A 20,988-nucleotide genomic window follows, 5' to 3' on the forward strand; every position below is an offset into this window, starting at 1 on the left:
AACGTCTGCACAATAACTGTTTGTCGGGAGCTTCATGAAATGGGTTTCCATGGCCGATCAGCCGCACACAAGCCTAAGATCACCATGCGCAATGCCAAGAGTCGGCTGGAGTGGTGTAACGCCCGCCGCCATTGGACTCTGGAGCAGTGGAGTGATTAATCACGCTTCATCATCTGGCAGTCCGACGGACGAATCTGGTATTGGCGGATATCAGGAGAATGCTATCTGCCCGAATGCATAGTGCCAACTGTAAAGTTTGGTGGAGGAGGAATAATGGTCTGGGGCTGTTTTTCATGGTTCAGGCCTCTTAGTTCCAGTGAAGGGAAATCTTAACGCTACAATGACGTTCTAGATGATTCTGTGCTTCCAACTTTGTGGCAACAGTTTGGGGAAGGCCCTTCCTGTTTCAGCATGACAATGCCCTCATGCACAAAGCGAGGTCCATACATAAATGGTTTTTCAAGATCGGTGTGGAAGAACATGACTGGCCTGCATAGAGCCCTGACCTCAACCCCATCGAACACCTTTGGGATTAATTGGAATGCCGACTGCGAGCCAGGCCTAATCACCGAACATCAGTGCCTGACCTCACTAATACCGCAGCAATGTTCCAACATCTAGTAGAAAGCCTTCCCAAAAGAGTGGAGGCTGTTATAGCAGCAAAGGGGGGGACCAACTCCATATTAATACCTATGATTTTGGAATGACATGTTTGACGAGCAGGTGTCCACATACTTTTAGTTATGTAGTGTAGTTAGGTGAGACAACCACATCTCACAGTCAAAGTAAGTACATTTTATCCTCAATAAAGCAGCTATCAGCAGTCAGTGCTAGTAGGAAAAGACAAGCGCAAGTGTTATTTCAGGAAAGGCAAGTTTTTTTTTTAAATGTGTTTTTAAGGGGGAAGGAGGGGGGTTCTGTGGGGTTAATCAAGACACTTCGTCAAAACGTCCCTGGTCAAAAGTAGTGCACTGGAAGGGAATAGGGGGCCATTTCAGACGCACCCCTATGTGCTTTTTCACAGTCCACCCAATATGGTGGCCCAATAAACAAAGCCCCTTCTGCGCATGGAGAACAGAAAAAGATTTGAGATGGGGGTTTACCTCTCTGGGAGGGGCTCCTCCTCCTCTACGGGGGTGGGGGGGCGACTCTCGTCATACCGTTGGTCCTCATCTTCCATAGGGTGCTCCTCCTCTGTCGGGGTGGGGGTCCTAATTTTGGGGGGAAGGGGTTTGTCTTCCTCTAGGAGGAGTTGGTCCTCCGGCAGGGGGGGTTCGGCATCAGGGCCCTCTGATTGGGTGGTTGTAGGGGCAAGGGGCTGGGCCTGAGAGGGAGAGGCAGTGGAGGAGGTCAGCTGAGAGGGGGGGCCAGTGGTTGTGGACTGGGGCCCATGGGAGGCAGTGGCGGGGTGAGATGGGGGGATGGAGGAGGCAGACTGGGGCTGGGGTTGTGAAGCTGGGAGGTGAGCCTGAGCAGGTTGGGCAGTAGGGACTCCAGAAGACAGGAAAGAGGAGGCCAGGCCTGTTACTGCTGCTGAGAAGGGTTTGGCCATGGAGAAGAAGGACTGGGCTGGGGCAGGAGCTGGCTGGGGATGAGACTGGGCTTGAGGGGCCTGGGTGGGTGGCTGTCCCGAGGGCTGTCCTCCTGGAGCCATGCCCGGAGGGTGGGCCTGATTTGAGGCATGGCTGGGCGGTTGGCTGGGTGGAGCCTGCTGTTGATGCAGAGAGGGCTGTTTCTGCAGGGGGGGTCTAGAAGCACCTGGGACGTCCAGTGTGAGGGGTGCCGTGCTGGTGGGGGTAGGGGTGTACGGGACCTCTATATCCTCACTGAGGGTCCCATCCAGAAGGTAATCCTCATCGTCATATATGTGCCCCTCCTCTCCTTCATACGCCACCTCTTCCTCATACAGACCCCTGTCATCCTCCTCATAGATGGCCCCCTCCTCGCCCCCGTCCTTACTGTAGCCCCCCTCGTCACTGTACGCCCCCTGGGTCTCATCGGGGTCCCAGTCGGGAGAACCTTTGCTGTAGCTGACAGAGGAGTGGCAGGAGTGGTAGGAGTCATTCTCATCATAAGGGTCTCTCTCTCTGTATTCCGGCTCGTACTCCTCCTCACTCAGCTGGCTGCTGCAGTGACTCAACTCTGCCGACGACGCATAGCTTCCCGTCGGACTGGAGAGGAAGGGGGAGCAAGACAGGGAAACGAAGATAAATGGGGAGAGAGAGAGAGAAGCGAGAAGGGATGGAAGTGAGAATGTGGAGAGAGGATGAGAGACAGGGTGGAGGAACACGGAAGAGGGAAGGAAGGAAAAAATAAGAAGAAGCAGTAACCAACATGGAGAGACTTTCCATCCCTGAGCAATAGTAAAACGCTCTGCTATAACAACTGACCGTGAAGGTAAAACTGATGGTTAATCAATGAGAGTTAATTGCAACAGCAGTATCAGACAGAGAGATAAATAAAATAAGGGAAATAGAGAGAGAAATAAATAAATAGAGCAGAATGGTGAGGGGCCTCCAGAAAGCTAACAAATTAAAAAGAACAAGCATCCTCACAGGGAACAAACACAGGAGTATTTACAGTATACTCCATGTTAAATTAAGCTATTAAAAAAAATATTGAGAGAGGGAGAGAGAGAGGGAGAAGGTGCAAGAGAGGGGGTGAGCAGAGAAGAGAGAAATGTAAAGGAAAGGATACAGACACACTCATAAACACTCACTGGCCATGTCCGAATACCCATACTTGCATTTTAAATAGTAGGCTTTTTGGGTATCCGAAAATATAACGTTTTATAGTTCAATCCAATACAGGGTTGACTGAATGAACAACAAAGACAGAATGCAATATGACATTTTATTAAATAGTTTGGGGAATGGCCTCGTCTCCGAGGGAAGATCCTTGGAGCCAGATGTGATGGCAGGTAGCCCTACACTCCGAGTCAATATTCACGTAAAAATAAGGAATTCTCCTCTCCCAAAATTTGGGGAAAACAAACATTCTTTCCAATTGACCTCCACTGTAAAAGAGCCAACTTCGTCGTCGAGTTGTTGTTATACAAAAATAACAAAACATACCGAAAAGCTGCTCTGTTGTTCAATGTAAAGTACCAGTCAAAAGTTTGGACACACCTACTCATTCAAGGGTTTTTCTTTATTTTTACTATTGTAGAATAACAGTGAAGACATCAAAACTATGAAACAACACATATGGAATCATGTAGAAACCAAAAAAGTGTTAAACAAATCAAAATATACTTTATATTTGAGATTCTTCAAAGTATCCACCCCTATTTGGTAAAAGACCAAGTCCATATTATGGCAAGAACAGCTCAAATAAGCAAAAGAGAAACAGTCCATCATTACTTTAAGACATGAAGGTCAGTCAATCCGGAAAATTTCAAGAACTTTGATAGTTTTTTGAAGTGCAGTCGCAAAACCATCAAGCGCTATGATGAAACTGGGTCTCATGAGGACCGCCACAGGAAAGGAAGACCCAGAGTTACCTCTGCTGCACAGGAAATGTTCATTAGAGTTACCAGCCTCAGAAATTGCAGCCCAAATAAATGTTTCACAGAGTTCAAGTAACAGACACATCTCAACATCAACTGTTCAGAGGAGACTATTTGACTCAGGCCTTCATGGTCGAATTGCTGCAAAGAAACCACTACTAAAAGGACACCAATAAGAAGAAGACTTGCTTGCGCCAAGAGTCACGAGCAATGGACAGGATTAGAAAGGATTATAAATCTGTCCTTTGGTCTGATGAGTCCAAATTTGAGATTTTTTATTCCAACCGCTGTGTCTTTGTGAAACGCAGAGTAGGTGAATGGATGATCTCTGCATGTATGGTTCGCACCGTGAAGCATGGAGGAGGTGGTGTGATGGTGTGGGGATGCTTTGCTGGTGACACTGATTTATTTAGAATTCAAGGCACACTTAACCAGCATGGCTACCGCAGCATTCTGCAGCGATACGCCATCCCATCTGGTTTGTGCTTAGTGGGACTATCACTTGTTTTTCAACAGGACATTGAACCAACACACCTCGTGCAGGCAATACACTGGACCACTGCTACTCTTTCCACGATGCGGAAAATCGGACCACGACTCCATCTTGCTCCTACCGTCCTATAGGCAGAAACTCAAACAGGATCTACCCGTGACTAGAACCATTCAACGCTGGTCTGACCAATCGGAATCCATGCTTCAAGATTGTTTTGATCACGCGGACTGGGAAATGTTCTGGGCAGCCTCAGACAATAACCTTGATCTATACGCTGACTCAGTGAGTTAATAAGGAAGTGCATTGGAGATGTTGTACCCACTGTGACTATTAAAACCTACCCTAACAAAAAACCATGGATGGATGGCGGCATTCGAGCAAAACTGAAAAACCGCATTTAACCATTGAAAGAGGACTGGGAATATGGCCGAATATAAACAGTGTAGTTATTCCCTCCGCAAGGCAATCAAACAAGCAAAATGTTGGTATAGGGACAAAGTGGAGTCGCAATTCAACGGCTCAGACACAAGACGTATGTGGCAGGGTCTACAGGCAATTACGGACTACAAAAAGAAAACCAGCCACGTCACGGACACCGAAGTCTTGCTTCCAGACAAACTAAACACCTTCTTTGCCCGCTTTGATGATAATACAGTGCCACCGATGCAGCCCGCTAACAAGGACTGCGGGCCCCCCATCTCCTTCTCTGCGGCTGATGTGAGTAAGACATTTAAATGTGTTAACCCTCACAAAGCTGCTGGCACAGACAACATCCCTAGCCGCGTCCTCAGAGCATGCGCAGACCAGCTGGCTGGTGTGTTCACATCAAAACCCCCAAAATAACGGCCCTAAAGTTATTATAGCTAGTGGGGAGGTGGATGGTTGGCGAAAATAGCAATTGAGAGAACGAGGGTAAGTTGACATATAAATATATCCAAAGATTTACGCCCATTGGTTGAGAGGGAGGAATGTGATAATTGCAAAAGTGAGCCCATAGGTTAAACAGCAAGCCTGAGGAATGTATATTATTGTTCCGTGCTTATAGGCTATAAGGTAAATAAGTGAATGCCATTCCTCACATGGCTAATAGGAAAGAGCAGAAGAAAAAATATGCTATGGTGATGATGATTTGTTTGTATTCATTCGCACTATGCCCGTAGAATAGGAAACAATGTGAATGATGTTATGCTAACTGGATGAAGTTAAACTTTCGTGAACTATATTATGTGTATGCTTTAAATGCCACGATGTCATACTACTCCATACTGAGAAGGCGAAAATTAGTATGTTGATATTTGTTGCTTACTGCCTACGTTTGTACTAAACAGTACGTTCTAAATAGTATGTAGTACGATTAGTACACAGTATTTAGTTTAGGAAAGTAGTAGGCAAGCCACATTTCGGACATGGCTGGCCACACACACACACACGCACACACACACTATTGACCATGAGATTGTTTGTTGAATAATGCATGAAGAAGCAGCAAGAGAGAGAGAGACAGGCCAGGGAACTCAGTCAGGGAACCAAGTCAGGGAACCTAGGCAGGGGAGTGTGTCTTTTCCTCAGCCCGAGGGGAACAGGCCCGCAAGGCAAGCACTGAGCTGGAGCAGGAGATCAGGCAGCAAACAAATAGAGGGGAGTAGGATCACACCTGATGGCCCTCTGGTGGTAGTCGAGGGGGTCACAGCTGTTAGAGGTGGGGTAGGAGGAGGGGCGGTTCTGCTGGTCTCTGATGGGGTACTGGTGGACGGAGGCATTGGGCTGGGACGTCGTGTAGTAAGGAGGAGGAATGCCGTTACTGGTCTCACTGCGATAGTCACTGTCTCTGTCATCCACAGCACTGTCTGGGTCCTCATCTGGAGGGGAGGGGGGAACACATTCAATCAATTATTATTCAATTAAATCAGGGCCCTGATTATCCTAGAGGAATAGTGACAAGGGAGGGAGGGACAACTCCCTTGGGGCAGGAAGAAACCTTGAGAGGAACCAGACATATGAGAATAACTGATCAATGAACATAATGGAGGTCTGCAACACTGATTCTTTCTATTCTCTCCCTCTAATCAGGGACTAACTTAGACCTGAAAGTGAAAGTGAAGCTGTCCCTCCTGAGAGAGTGGGTATAGGAGAGAGTGGGTGAGACTAAAGCTACATTTACATTGTGGAGATCTGGGACTGTCGTTCACATGGACAGTCTAGACTCAGCTCATTTGGGCTGGTTCAGATTTTGTCTGTTGTGTTCAGATTTTAAAACATTGGAACCTGTTCACATAGGAATCTGACAAAATCTTGCCGCGGTCATACTGCCAGACTGTTGGAATCCAGATTTTATTTATTTAACCTTCATTTTAACAGGGAAATCCCATTTAGACCAAGGCCTCTTTTGCAAGGGAGCCGTGTATGTACATAAATTATACAACATTTACAAAAACAAAAGTAACAAAAAACATGCAATATTTACAAGAAATTTAAGCAATCACATTCCTCAAGATGGATGTTCTCCATCAACAACTTGAACTGGCCTAGAGGTAAAAGAGCATCAAGGTGCAGAGAGCTCTGCAGATCATTCCATACACGGGGCGCAAAAAAAACTGAATGCAGATTTACCTAACTCCGTAGAGATCAATGGGATCTCTAGAGTTAGCCATCCCTGTGTTCTGATGACTCATATGTCTGTAATTTAACAAAGAAGGTATGTCGGAAGTTTATGCAAGAGGGCTTTATAAACAAAAATGGAGCAGTGTATCGATCTACGAGACTTAACAGGGCCAGCCTACTTTCTGATATAGGATGCAATAATGTGTACTGAACCTGTGGCCCGTAATAAAGCGAAGTGGGCTGTGGTAAACTGTCTCTTATCGTTTCAGTGTAGTGGCAGCTGCATTCATATATATTGTGTCACCGTAGTCTAGCACTGGCAGGAAAGTTGACTGAATTATCTGATTTCGGCTGTTCAGGGATAGGCATGATCTAGTTCTAGAAAAGAAGCCTATTTTTATTCTCAACTGCTTAACTAACTCATCCATATGCTTTTAAAAAGATAACTTTTCATCAATCCAGATGCCCAGATATTTATAAGAGGAGACATGATCAATGTGTGCACCATACAATGTACATATACGTAAAACCTCAGATATATTTTTGAGTGAATTGGAATACATCATGTACTTTGTTTTACCTGTATTAAGTACCCATTTCAGTTTAACAAAGGCTTTCTGCAAAGCAACAATAGGCAGATTGCAGCTCGGAAAAAGCCCGGGAAACCTCGCGGGCAATAGCACAACAGTGTCATCTACATACAAGTGTATGTTATTTTTTTGTTGCAGATTGACCAATATTATTTATATTGACAGTAAAAAGTAGAGGACCTAAAATATACCCGTGGGACATCTTTCGTAATATCAAGGAAACTTGATTTAACACCATCAAAAAATACACAGTGTCCTGTTTGTCAGGTAGTGTTTAAACCGTTACATGATGCCTGATCCAGGCCAATTACAGACAACGTTTGAATTAGTAAAGAGTGGATGACAGTTTTGAATGCTTTAGACCAGTCAATGAATACAGCAGGACAGTGTTTCTTCCTAGCCAAACAATTTACGACATCATGTAAAACCAGTGATGCTGCTGTGATGGTACTATGCCCTGGTCTGAAGTTCCCCTGATGTACATTTAGAATAGATTTGGAAGTTAAGAAATACTGTATCAAGAATTCAAACATGTTAGCTAGGCAAGAAAGTTTACAAATAGGGCAATAATTATTAAGTTCACAAGGGTCACCACCTTTGTAAATGGGGAGAACATGGGCCACTTTCCAGACCATAGGGATAGCACCAGAGACAATCATCAAGTAAAAAATGTGTCAATGATTGCGCAATAAGAGGGGCAGAAAGCTGCACTAAGAAGTTGTCAAGCGAATCAAGGCGAGGCGTTTAGTACATCAAAAACAGAAAATGTATGAAATGATTGTATTGTAGTTGACAGGGTTTCCATTAAGCCAACTAATGGTTGGGAGAGGGGAAGACAGTGGTCTGACTAAACTAAACTAACTAAAGGGTCAGTTAAACCACTATTTCTTTCAAATAAGAATCCTGCAGAGATACAATTCTAATTAAATGTATCACTTATCTAACTTTGTTCAGTAATGATGCCAGTGCCAGAAAGAACTTGATTAGGTAGGAAATTGGTGGAATTTCCACGGTTCAGTGCATTAACTATTTCCCTAAATGTAGCTGGATCATTAGCAGTGTCTGAAATAGAATTTAGAAAGTAGCTCGACTTCGCTTTCTTAATTGAGGAAGTGCATTTATTTCTCATTTGCCTGAGAAGCTGACAGTCCAGGCCTGATTTCTCATTATAATGAAGTCAGAAAGCTTTGAAGAGAACAAAGGATTTCTTCCTTTTTTTTAACTCCAAGGCATTTAAAGGGGGCATGTCTATCCGCCAGAGAGACAAAGATAAATGAGAAGAATTCCAAGGTTAATTCAGGGTCAGGTATGCAACTGACAAAGGAAAGCTCAGAGCAATACTCTACCATTGGGGAAAGACAATTTTCATATGTATTTTCATAATTACACGAGGATCCGTATTTTTCTGCTTTGTATCTCTAATACAGGCAATAGGAGAGTGATCGTTAATTGCATTAGCAAAGACACCATTTGACAAGTACTTGTGCAGTTTCTCAGAATAAGATCACAGGGTTTTTTTCTGGATCAAAAAGGGGTTTAGGCAATGGCCATGATTGGGCCATCGGCATGGCTAAATTGTAGAGAATTTTTGTTGTTGCATTTTAAAGCCTTATTTCCTGCAATTCTCCATGGAGCTGAGAGAAACTTTTGCAGTTTTAAAGCAAATTTCCTATTATTCTTTACATTTTGCCATGGATCTGAGAGAAAATGTTTAACTTTTTCTATGACATTTTGCCATGGCTAATGCTGCATTATTTTGCGCAAACATAATAACAAAAGCCATACTGCTAAATTCACTGTTTTGGGAATTTCTATTCTCCCTGACCGTTTTATTTTGATGATTGTTAATTCTCAAAGATTATATTACATACAGTTGAAGTTTACATACACTTATGTTGGAGTCATTAAAACTCGTTTTTCAACCACACTAACTATAGTTTGTTTTGGCAAGTCGGTTAGGACACCTACGTTGTGCATGACACAAGTAATGTTTACGGACAGATTATTTCACTGTATCTCAATTCCAGTGGGTCAGAAGTTAACATACACTAAGTTGACTGTGCCTTTCAACAGCTTGGAAAATTCCAGAAAATGATGCCATAGCTTTAGAAGATTCTGATAGTTGACATCATTTGAGTCAATTGGAGGTGTACCTGTGGATGTATTTCAAGGCCTACCTTCAAACTCAGTGCCTCTTTGCTTGACATGTGAAGATGCTGGAGGAAACATGTACAAAAATATCTATATCCACAGTAAAACGAGTCCTATATCGAAATAACCTGAAAGTCCACTCAGCAAGGAAGAAGCCACTGCTCAAAAACCGCCATAAAAAGCCAGACTACGGTTTGCAACTGCACATGGGGACAAAGATCGTACGTTTTGGAGAAATGTCCTCTGGTCTGATGAAACAAAAATAGAACTGTTTGGCAATAATGACCATCGTTATGTTTGGAGGAAAGGGGGGGGATGCCTGCAAGCCGAAGAACAGCATCCTAACCGTGAAGCACGGGGGTGGCAGCATCATGTTGTGGAGGTGCTTTGCTGCAGGAGGGACTGGTGCACTGAGCAAGGAGGCCTACAAACCTGGCTCAGTTACACCAGCTCTGTGAGGAGGAATGGGCCAAAATTCACCCGACTTATTGTGGGAAGCTTGTGGAAGGCTATCTGAAACATCTGACCCAAGTTAAACAATTTAAAGGCAATGCTACCAAATACTAATTGAGTGTATGTAAACTTCTGAACCACTGAGAATGTGATGAAAAAAAATAGGTTGAAATAAATCACTCTACTATTATTCTGACATTACACATTCTTAAAATAAAGTGGTGATCCTAACTGACCTAAGACAGGGAATTTTTACTAGGATTAAATGTCAGGAATTTTGAAAAACTGAGTTCAAATGTATTTGGCAAAGGTGTACGTAAAAACTTCCAACTTCAACTGTACTTTATATCTGGTTTTAAGTCGTTTAAGTTTACACTGAAAGCGTTTTTCCATCCCAAAATTATATATATATATTTTTTACACATTTTTAGGGAACCTGAAAAAATGCTTAGCTGACCAACTCCAAAGAATTACAATGGCAGAAAAATACCTGGATCAATGAGTGAGGAATTTGATAGGTGTCTTACATTAAAGATGCATTCTCAAACTTTTGTATCATTTCAGCCAGGAGTTTTGAAAGTGGTGCTCACGAGTAATAAATGGTCCCCGTTTTTTGTGTACTATGTCCTCCAATTGTGTACTACGTCATCCTTTTCATGTGACATGTTACACATTTAGCAATTTGTATAAAATCATATGAATTTTGCAATTCGTGCAAAAATCCAGGTTGGTTTGGAAATTAGTTGAGTCAGGTTAAAGTCAAGACAAATATTCTGTGTTGATTTCACATATATAGCCACCCCTTCCCCTTTTGTCCATCTATCACACCTGAAAATGTTGTAATCAGTTATTTCAAGGTCCTTATCCATAATCTAACAACTGAGCCAGGTCTCTGTGAGAACCAGAATATCAGGGCTCGTGTCACGCACCCAGACATCAAGAAGGTCCATATTTAACATCAAAGATGTCTGTCTGTTGAGATGAGTCTCAATTATGCCACATGGTCTGTGTGAACCCAGCTTTAAAGAACCATTGACACTAAGTGGACCGAAGATTGAAAAGAGAACTTCATTAGTTTATTGTACCACAGAGGAATATCTTTTTAAAATGCTGCAGAAGCATGACTTGCAGAAACCACTCATTCACAGTGCCCACTCAGCACAGGGGCTATCCCAGCTAATGTGGACCATCTTAACTCCAACCATAGAACTCCTATAGAGCTCATCTCTCCAGGTCACCCAGAGTGCTATCAGCGTTTTTAATCCTTCATTTTTCTGTGTTAACAGAAGAGGCATACTGAGCTTTTCCCACACAAGAGAGTGGGTTGGAGGTTATTCTGGAAGAGTTTAGCAATATGGTATTTTAGTCACAGTATATGTAATCAGGATACCAGTTCTCTTTCATAATTTCTTCATAATCCCATGTGGCACTCAAGGACATTCAGAGACTTGTCTCGAAGCCACTCCTGCGTTGTCTTCACTGTGTGCTTAGGGACGTTGTCCTGTTGGAAGGTGAACCTTCGCCCCAGTCTGAGGTCCCGAGCGCTCTGGAGCAGATATTCATCAAGGATCTCTCTGTACTTCGCTCCATTCATCTTTCCCTCAATCCTGACTAGTCTCCCAGTCCCTGCCACTGAAAAACATCCCCACAGCATGTTGCTGCCACCACCATGCTTCACCGTAGGGATGGTGCCAGGTTTCCTCCAGATGTGACGTTTGGCATTCAGGCCAGTGTTTTCAATCTTGGTTTCATCAGACCAGAGAATCTTGTTTCTCATGGTCAGAGTCCTTAAGGTGCCTTTTGGCAAACTCCAAGCAGGCGGTCATGTACCTTTTACTGAGGAGTGGCTTCCGTCTTGCCACTCTACCATAAAGGCTTGATTGGTGGAGTGCTGCAGAGATGGTTGTTCTTCTGGAAGGTTCTCTCATCTCCACAGAGGAACTCTGGAGCTCTGTCAGAGTGACCATCGGGTTCTTGGTCACCTCCCTGACCAAGGCCCTTCTCCCCCGGTCCAAAATCCCATTTAAGAATGGAGGCCACTGTGTTCTTGGGGACCTTCAATGCTGCACAGATCTGGTACCTTTCCCCAGATCGGTGCCTGGGCACAATCCTGTCTCGGAGCTCTAAGGACGATTCCTTCGACCTCATGGCTTGGTTTTGCACTGTCAACTATGGAACATTATATAGACAGGTGTGTGTGCCTTTCCAAATCATGTCAAATCAATTGAATTCACCACACGTGGACTCCAATCAAGTTGTAGAAACATGACAAGGATGATCAATGGAAACAGGATGCACCGGAGCTCAATTTCAAGTCTCATAGCAAAGGGTCTGAATACTTATGTAAATAAGGTATTTCTGTTTTGAAGGTTTTACAAATTTGCAAACATTTCTAAAAACCTGTTTTCGCTTTGTCATTATGGGTTATTGTGTGTAGATTGATGAGAAAAATGTTTTATTTAGTCAATTTTAGAATAAGCCTGTAAAGTAACAACATGTGAAAAAAGGGAAGAGGTCGGAATACTTTCATAATTCACTGTATGTGAAATTGGTGTGTTTTTGTTTTGTAGTAAAAAAGATAGAGGAAGATAAGCATTTCCAATGACATCAGTGTGCATCGTGTGATTATGACCAATTGTGAGTAGGCATTTCCTACTAATTGGTTGATGCGCCCTTATCACATATATTGATGTTGGTGTGGTGCTGTAGATGATGAATATGAAGTTGAAAAATTGTGAAATGTCCCTTTAAGGGTACTCACTTTGTTGGTCTCCCCACAGACTCCAGTTACCTACAAAGAAACAGAACATTTTGAGAAGGATTCTGTCTTAATTATGAAACATTAGGAATATGATTGTCACACCATGACCTGTTTCACCTGTCTTTGTGATTGTCTCCACCCATCTGTTTTCCTCATTAGTTCCTGGGTACTTATTCCTGTGTTCCCTGCTTGTCTGTTCGTCAAGTCAACCAGCGTGGTTTTTTCTGTTCTCCTGCTTTTTCCTTCTCTCTGTTTTGCTAGTCCTCCCGGTTGTGACCCTTGCCTGTCTGGACTCTGAACCCGCCACCCTGAATATTCTGCCTGCCCTGACCTTGAGCCTGCCTGCCACTCTGTACCTCCTGGACTCTGACCTGGTTTTGATATTTTGCCTGTCCACAACCCCTCTCTTGGCTACCCCTTGGATTATAATAAATATCAGAGACTCAAACCATCTGCCTCCCGTGTCTGATTCTGGGTCTCGCCTTGTGCCCTTATAATGATAATTTCATGGCTTTCAGAACACTTTAATTTTTAAATTTTAAATTTATCCGTTATTTTACCAGGTAAGTTGACTGAGAACACGTTCTCATTTACAGCAACGACCTGGGGAATAGTTACAGGGGAGAGAAGGGGGATGAATGAGCCAATTGTAAACTGGAGATTCTTAGGTGACTGTGATGTTTTGAGGGCCAGATTGGGAATTTAGCCAGGACACCAGGGTTAACACCTCTACTCTTATAATAAGTGCCATGGGATCTTTAATGACCTCAGAGAGTCAGGACACCCGTTTAACGTCCCATCCAAAAGACAGCACCCTACACAGGGCAGCGTCCCCAATAACTGCCCTTGGGATATGAGTGCCTCCTACTGGCCCTCCAACACCACTACCAGCAGCATCTGGTCTCCCATCCAGAGACTGACCAGGACCAACCCTGCTTAGCTTCAGAAGTAAACCAGCAGTGGTATGCAGGGTGGTATGCTGCTGGCTTAATTGAACCATTTACACCAGAGGTCCCCAATTACATTCAGCTGTGGGCTTTTCCTTCAGCAGATGGTCGGGGGGCCGGAACATTGTTATAAATCATTTGTACACTGCAAATTGACAGCAAGAATCACAAACAGATATAGTATTTGACAAAAACAGAATAATTTCTAACCTTGATTTCATTGGTATACGATCACATACGCAACTGTATTTATGCGTGGGAATACTTGGGAACAGATTGCCTAAATTAAAATCAATTTGAGCTTTTCTTGGTGAACAAATTGTAGGTGAACAAATTACAGGCCACCTATTGGGGATGGCTGGTTTACACTGTCTTACTACTGTTATTGTATGGTGTGCTGCAAGGGAACTTTTGGCTAAAGAGTGCCGTGCATTGTTATGGAATATTTTTGATGCCAACATGGAGACTAGTTTGCTGAGCTCTGTGTGTGTGCGCAGCGTAGGAAGACTCAGTGGGGCTTGTCTGTCTAAGACGAGTCATGGGCAGACAAGCAGAGCCATAGCCCCCCCCCCCCCCGAGAGCTGTGTCACCACGCCCAGTAGACTTTGACACCATCAGAAACTCTGCATCCAGTGCCTCTGTATAACTAATACTCATATTGACGTTTCACTTGATCAATGTGGATACACACACAGACATGCAAACAAACACACAAAGACACACTAGTGAAATCCAAATACCTCGCACTGAACTGACAGGGTGACATTGAATAGTTGACTCTCCTTGGTTAATCGCTAACCCCTGTCTATCAGACAAGCCCAGTGATTGGTGGATTACTCACAGCACTGTGTCCCTGGAACAGGAAGTGGTCGCTCCTGGTCTTCTTGGTATGAGTACTGGTTAGTAATCTGAAATACATACACACGTAAGTCTCTAACCACATGTACTCCTCTCACACCTCATTCCAAATCTTCAAGCCATTTGTCCCACCTGCCTGTATCCCCCTCTGTCATTTTAAATCTGTCTCAATAAAGGGAAAATACATAGAGTGGGAAAACTCAGTCTACTGTATAATAGAGGGTGATCCATAAATGTGTGCGACAACAGCTTACATCCTGATCTCTCATGGCGTTGAGTTGCTCCAGTTTTTTGGCCCAATAGCGCGCCTCCTCCTCAGGGATATCTGAAAACAGGAGCCCCACCATTTAAAAAAAAGTATAAATCACACAGCTGACCAGCACACACACACACAGGCTTGTACCCTCGCGACACGCATCTGTAATGCCGCTAAGATGTATATCAGCTGTATATCAACACACACACACACACACACACACACACACACACACACACACACACACACACACACACACACACACACACACACACACACACACACACACACACACACACACACACACACACACACACACACACACACACACACACACACAGCTAGCAGTTACCATTAAGCTTTCCACCAAGCTTTTACTTGGATAGGTATTGGTGGTTAGCCTATCACACCCATTCCCCTCAAAACTATTCTTGCCAAAGACATTGAGTGTGACTTTTCAGCCAGAACCCCACTTGACTGGTGCTCAGTCAGACAGACAGACAGGGTTAGTTTACCAGTATTGACCAGGGGATGGGAGGCAGTGTAAAATGACACCTAATCAATGCTTGGAGACCACAGCCTGAAGTTAAGGACACAAGCAGCCAGTCTAGCGACACAGATAAGTGTGTTTGTATGGGGACACATGGAATCTAATAAAACTGGTTAAGGGTGAGTTTCCCCAAAAAATTAAGTACATCTTTTGATTATTGTTCATTCATAGCCTACAAGTGGGCTTTAGTGCTGAAAATAATCTTTATGTTTTTGGGGAAACTGACCCTAACCCAGTTAAAGATCAGAATATCAGAATGCCAGTTCAGGTGTGATTATGTTTACTGTAAGATGCTTCTGTGGCATGACTGTGAATGTGGAAATTACTGTACTTCAAGACGTTTTTGGGGTATAAATGGGGGTCAATTAAGTATATTCATTACTTAATTCATTAAATTGTTCGTCTGTCCATTTATTCATTAATTTCTTTGTTAATGTGTCCATCCATCCATCCGTCTGTTCGTTAGTTTGTTAATTCTTTCATTGGTTCCCTCTCTTACTCACCCAGAGGCAGTTCAAAGCGTGTGTCCAGCAGCACCTGGTGTAAGGTGGGGTCTTTGGTTCCACAGATATCGTTGTCCGCCATGATGGCCTGGGAGTCCAGGGTCAGCCAGTCCCCCGGACTCTCCTACACAGAAATAGAATGCATAGACCTGATATACCATTCATTATCATTGTTCGTTTGTTATTTAGATCCCAATTGTTGTACTGCATACAAAAACATTAGTCAAGTCCCAGATCTGTTCGTGCAGTCTTACCAACTCTTCTACGGCCATTGTCACAAAGAGTTCGTAAAACAGCACAAACAGATCTGGGAACATGTCTGTCCCTGGAGCTTTCTGTGGGGACTCATTCAGTGAGTCATTCTGATTTTCATTCCACTAATTCTAATTCCATGGCTGGTATACTTCATTATCCCAAGGAGTTGCTTTGCCCTGGCTTAGGGAGACATGCTCACATAGTAGCTTACTGAGTAGTATGCTAGTATGAGTATTGGGGGGGTGTAGTGTACCACGTTTGATTGGCGGATGCTGTGCAGGGGGATCCACACAGTTCCCACCATGGTGTCCCATATTAACCCTTTATTCCACACCTCCACCGTCAGCCCCAGGTCCAGCCTGTTGATCTCACTAGAGAGAGAGAGAGAGAGAGACAGAACAAAAGGAAATGAAAGAGAGAAAAGACAGTACAGAGGAGAGAATACAAAGGAGGAAAGACAGCAGGAGAGAGAATGGGGAGGAGAGAGAAACGCTTGTGTGTGTGTCAGGAGGACAGGAATAAACTGAGTGGAAGAAGAGAGGGAGGGGAAGAGGGGTGAAGGACGGGATGAGGAGAAACTAGATTGAACAGAGGCATAAACGGCCCAGAGTTGGACATCAAAATGTGCTGTGTGATTGTAAAGATGAATCTCACACACATGCACACGCACACACAGCTTTGTTAATACACCCCAGACCTGGCCCCAGGATAAAGTGACTAAGGGGGCAATTGAAATCGGTGAGGGGGCACAATTTTGGGGGGGTTCTTGCATTTAAATATATATGAAATTCTTCTTATATCACACTATACCACAATAAACAAAGTTCAAATGCAGAGACCCCCGAAACCATTAATTGAGTGCTTTTGAAGTGGCAGGTTGGTGCGAAATCTGTAGCCTAGTTCCGCTGCGCTGTATCAGTCAATGGACATCGCCCTACACACTAAACAAGGCCGTTCTGGCGATGAATGTAGGCTAAAAGATAGATAGGTTAATTCACCTATTATAAACAGCCTATGTGAATGCAGCTGCCTTACCAAAATAATGCTAACTAAATGCTGAAAGTAGTAGCCTAGTTATTAATGCATGCAAAAACAAATACTGGATAGCAGCTTGCCTTAGAATACCGACAACTGCGACTGCGAGTGAATGAATGCTAACAGAACAAAACAGAGGTACCAAGTAGTAGTCCTAGTAAACTAAATATCAGCTGGATAAAGGCATGACACAATCTATATTTGAGCTAGTTACATTAACAGCAAACAAACGCAGTAAACAAAAGACAAATGGATATCCAAATAACCAAAACATAGCCTACAGCCTACTACAGCGAGATGCAGCCATGCACAGCCGTCTTGCCAAACAAATAGGCCTAAAAGGCCCACTTCAAACATGGAAAACCAAGCCGCTAATGAACACAGCAACAGAGGGTCAAATTCGACCCATGTAATCAATTAAGCAATGCCAGCCTACCATAAACACGTTTCCAAAACATACAGTTCCATCTACAACCATGAAAACCATTGTGGAATGTATCCATTTCTATGATGAAACATACCTATATGTATTTATACCCAGGGGCGTCATTTCGGTTCTTGTATTGGAATTATATTGAATTATGCTTATACAGTATCCCGCTATACCACAAGAAACATAAAAGTTCAAATGCCAACACCATTGAGTGCTTTTGACCAAGTAACAGGTTGGCACGAAATCTCCTCTGCACTCTATCAGCACCATGTACAGCACCCTACACATTAAAGCAAGTCAGTTGAAAACCTATGCTGGCTAAGAAAGTACATTTTGCCATTCCATACCCTTCATTCTTTTTTTGAAATGATGCCAATGGCTATACCACCAAGATTCTGATTAAAACCAACCAGCTAGATTGTTTCTTACCTTCTCAGAAGAGTTGCAGCCTCCTTGATGCTCTGAGGAACTTCCTGAGTAATCAATCATTCCCTTCTCCCTTCGAAATCTTCTTGTAAGGTCCACCTCAAATAGCAATTGGATTAGTTGAGATGGCATGCTTCTTCTGTGCTGACTGAACACGTTTGTGAAAGTGGAAAATGAGTTTATGCATGTAGCTGTGGACGCCCCACTCATGAGCCCTACGATCTCATGTTGAATATCGTGTGACGTGTACGTGGCATTGTGGGGTAATGGTGCTAAACACCTTGGCAAGTACCTTGTCTTTTCGGAGAGTATAATCCATTATAGACAGAAAAAGCCCACGGCCCCCCCCCCTCGACTCTATCGAGTCCAATATCCCCGTCAGTGGTTACTGGTTTGAAACAAGGAACTCAATGATGTCCACAACTGCCAACAAACACATGTGATTTCTGTGTTAAAGTGTGAAAGTGTTAAAACTGATGTTCCCATAGCAATTCGACCTGTTTTTTTCCCCACAGTGCAGTGCATTTCAAATGCTCTGGGGGGGGGGACAAGAAAGTGGGCGAGAACAAGAGAGGAGAGCAGGGAACGGGAGACAAAGCATGAAAGTGTGTGTAACTGTACGTGTGTGTGTATGTAAGAGAGAGAAGTGCCATCTAGAGAGTAAAGGGAGGGAGGTGGAGATTGTATTCAGCGCCTGGAGGGAAAGAGTGGGAACTTTAATTTAAAAAAAGAGTTTGGCGGGATTTCCAGTCTGGGTAGTGACTTTTAAGTGCCATTTTCATTAGTGTCCGTGACTGAGGGTAGGGACTGGGAGCCATTACAAAGGGATATGAGTCTTACATAACACTTTCCGTGGTGCAACCACACCACAACGGACGCTAATCTGCAGTCAGCCAGCCTGCCTGCTGCCGCATGCTACACGTTTCATAACCCACCAGCGAGCACAATACACACCAGTCAACCTAACACACTTACTGGCACACTACACACCAGACAAACTACTACTCATTGGTAGTGATGAGGGGGAAATGTGTATACGGTTGCATATCGCAATATTATTTTGGGACGATATTATATCGATATTAGACTCCAAGTATCGATTTGTAAAATATTTGCTACTGTAGACAGCGTAAGTCAGCGCTAATTGGCTGTACATGCGCGAAAAGTCCAATATTTTTCATCCTATAGCTTGTTCTCCATCATTATTTTTAAATAGTGAGCCATTTATTTAACCTGACTAATCAAAAACCATTTTCTCATGCTCTCACTTGTCTCTCTGCAGCAGACATATAGTGAGCAATACGTTTGGAACATCAAATCGCAACATCAATACTTAATACATATAGAATTCAGAGAATCGTAAGAACCGTAACACATATCGTATCAGCACCTAAGTACCGTGATAATATCGTATCATATCGAGAGTTCCCTGGCAATTCCCAGCCCTACTCACTGGCACACTTCACATTAGTCAAACTAATGTAGTACACCTTTACTTGCATAATACACACCAGTCAAGCTAGTATACACTCATTAGCCGACTACACACCAGTCAAACTAGTGCAGACCCTCTGGCTAGTGCACTCCACACCATCCACACTCACTGACTAGTGCACTCCACACCGTCCACACTCGCTGACTAGTTCACTCCACACCATCCACACTCGCTGACTAGTTCACTCCACACCGTCCACACTCGCTGACTAGTTCACTACACACCGTCCACACTCACTGACAAGTTCACTCCACACCATCCACACTCGCTGACTAGTTCACTACACACCGTCCACACTCGCTGACTAGTTCACTCCACACCATCCACACTCGCTGACTAGTTCACTCCACACCATCCACACTCGCTGACTAGTTCACTCCACACCGTCCACACTCGCTGACTAGTTCACTACACACCGTCCACACTCGCTGACAAGTTCACTCCACACCGTCCACACTCGCTGACTAGTTCACTACACACCGTCCACACTCGCTGACAAGTTCACTCCACACCGTCCACACTCGCTGACTAGTTCACTACACACCGTCCACACTCGCTGACTAGTTCACTCCACACCATCCACACTCGCTGACTAGTTCACTCCACACCGTCCACACTCGCTGACTAGTTCACTACACACCGTCCACACTCGCTGACTAGTTCACTCCACACCATCCACACTCGCTGACTAGTTCACTCCACACCGTCCACACTCGCTGACTAGTTCACTACACACCGTCCATACTCGCTAACTAGTTCATTCCCCACCATCCATACTCGCTGACTAGTTCACTCCCCACCATCCATACTCGCTAACTAGTTCATTCCCCACCATCCATACTCGCTGACTAGTTCACTCCCCACCATCCACACTCGCTGACTAGTTCACTCCACACCATCCATACTCGCTGACTAGTTCACTCCCCACCATCCACACTCGCTGACTAGTTCACTCCACACCGTCCACACTCGCTGACTAGTTCACTCCACACCATCCACACTCGCTGACTAGTTCACTCCACACCATCCACAATCGCTGACTAGTTCATTCCACACCATCCACACTCGCTGACTAGTTCACTCCACACCGTCCACACTCGCTGACTAGTTCACTCCACACCGTCCACACTCGCTGACTAGTTCACTCCCCACCATCCATACTCGCTGACTAGTTCACTCCACACCGTCCACACTCGCTGACTAGTTCACTCCACACCGTCCACACTCGCTGACTAGTTCACTCCACACCATCCACACTCGCTGACTAGTTCACTCCACACCATCCACACTCACTGACTAGTGCACTCCACACCGTCCACACTCGCTGACTAGTTCACTCCACACCATCCACACTCGCTGACTAGTTCACTCCACACCGTCCACACTCGCTGACTAGTTCACTACACACCGTCCACACTCGCTGACAAGTTCACTCCACACCGTCCACACTCGCTGACTAGTTCACTCCACACCGTCCACACTCGCTGACAAGTTCACTCCACACCGTCCACACTCGCTGACTAGTTCACTACACACCGTCCACACTCGCTGACAAGTTCACTCCACACCGTCCACACTCGCTGACTAGTTCACTCCACACCGTCCACACTCGCTGACTAGTTCACTCCACACCATCCACACTCGCTGACTAGTTCACTCCACACCATCCACAC

At 44.4% G+C, this 20,988-nt stretch overlaps 1 protein-coding gene across 1 annotated transcript in view; it reads right to left on the bottom strand.

Annotated features, from left to right (window-relative positions):
- LOC120020581 (protein unc-13 homolog A-like) overlaps positions 1-20,988 on the bottom strand; it is an 87,237-nt gene that overhangs the window by 26,017 nt on the left and 40,232 nt on the right. Inside the window, exons 5-11 of the mRNA XM_038964285.1 lie at positions 16,180-16,297; positions 15,672-15,795; positions 14,617-14,687; positions 14,346-14,400; positions 12,558-12,587; positions 5,656-5,860; positions 1,104-2,171 (exon numbers count right to left, since the gene is read on the bottom strand). Coding sequence (XP_038820213.1) covers positions 1,104-2,171; positions 5,656-5,860; positions 12,558-12,587; positions 14,346-14,400; positions 14,617-14,687; positions 15,672-15,795; positions 16,180-16,297 — 1,671 coding nt within the window. The remainder of the gene's footprint in view (positions 1-1,103; positions 2,172-5,655; positions 5,861-12,557; positions 12,588-14,345; positions 14,401-14,616; positions 14,688-15,671; positions 15,796-16,179; positions 16,298-20,988) is intronic.

The sequence above is a fragment of the Salvelinus namaycush genome, chromosome 25 (assembly GCF_016432855.1).
Source record: "Salvelinus namaycush isolate Seneca chromosome 25, SaNama_1.0, whole genome shotgun sequence".
Classification (NCBI taxonomy): Eukaryota; Metazoa; Chordata; class Actinopteri; order Salmoniformes; family Salmonidae; genus Salvelinus; species Salvelinus namaycush.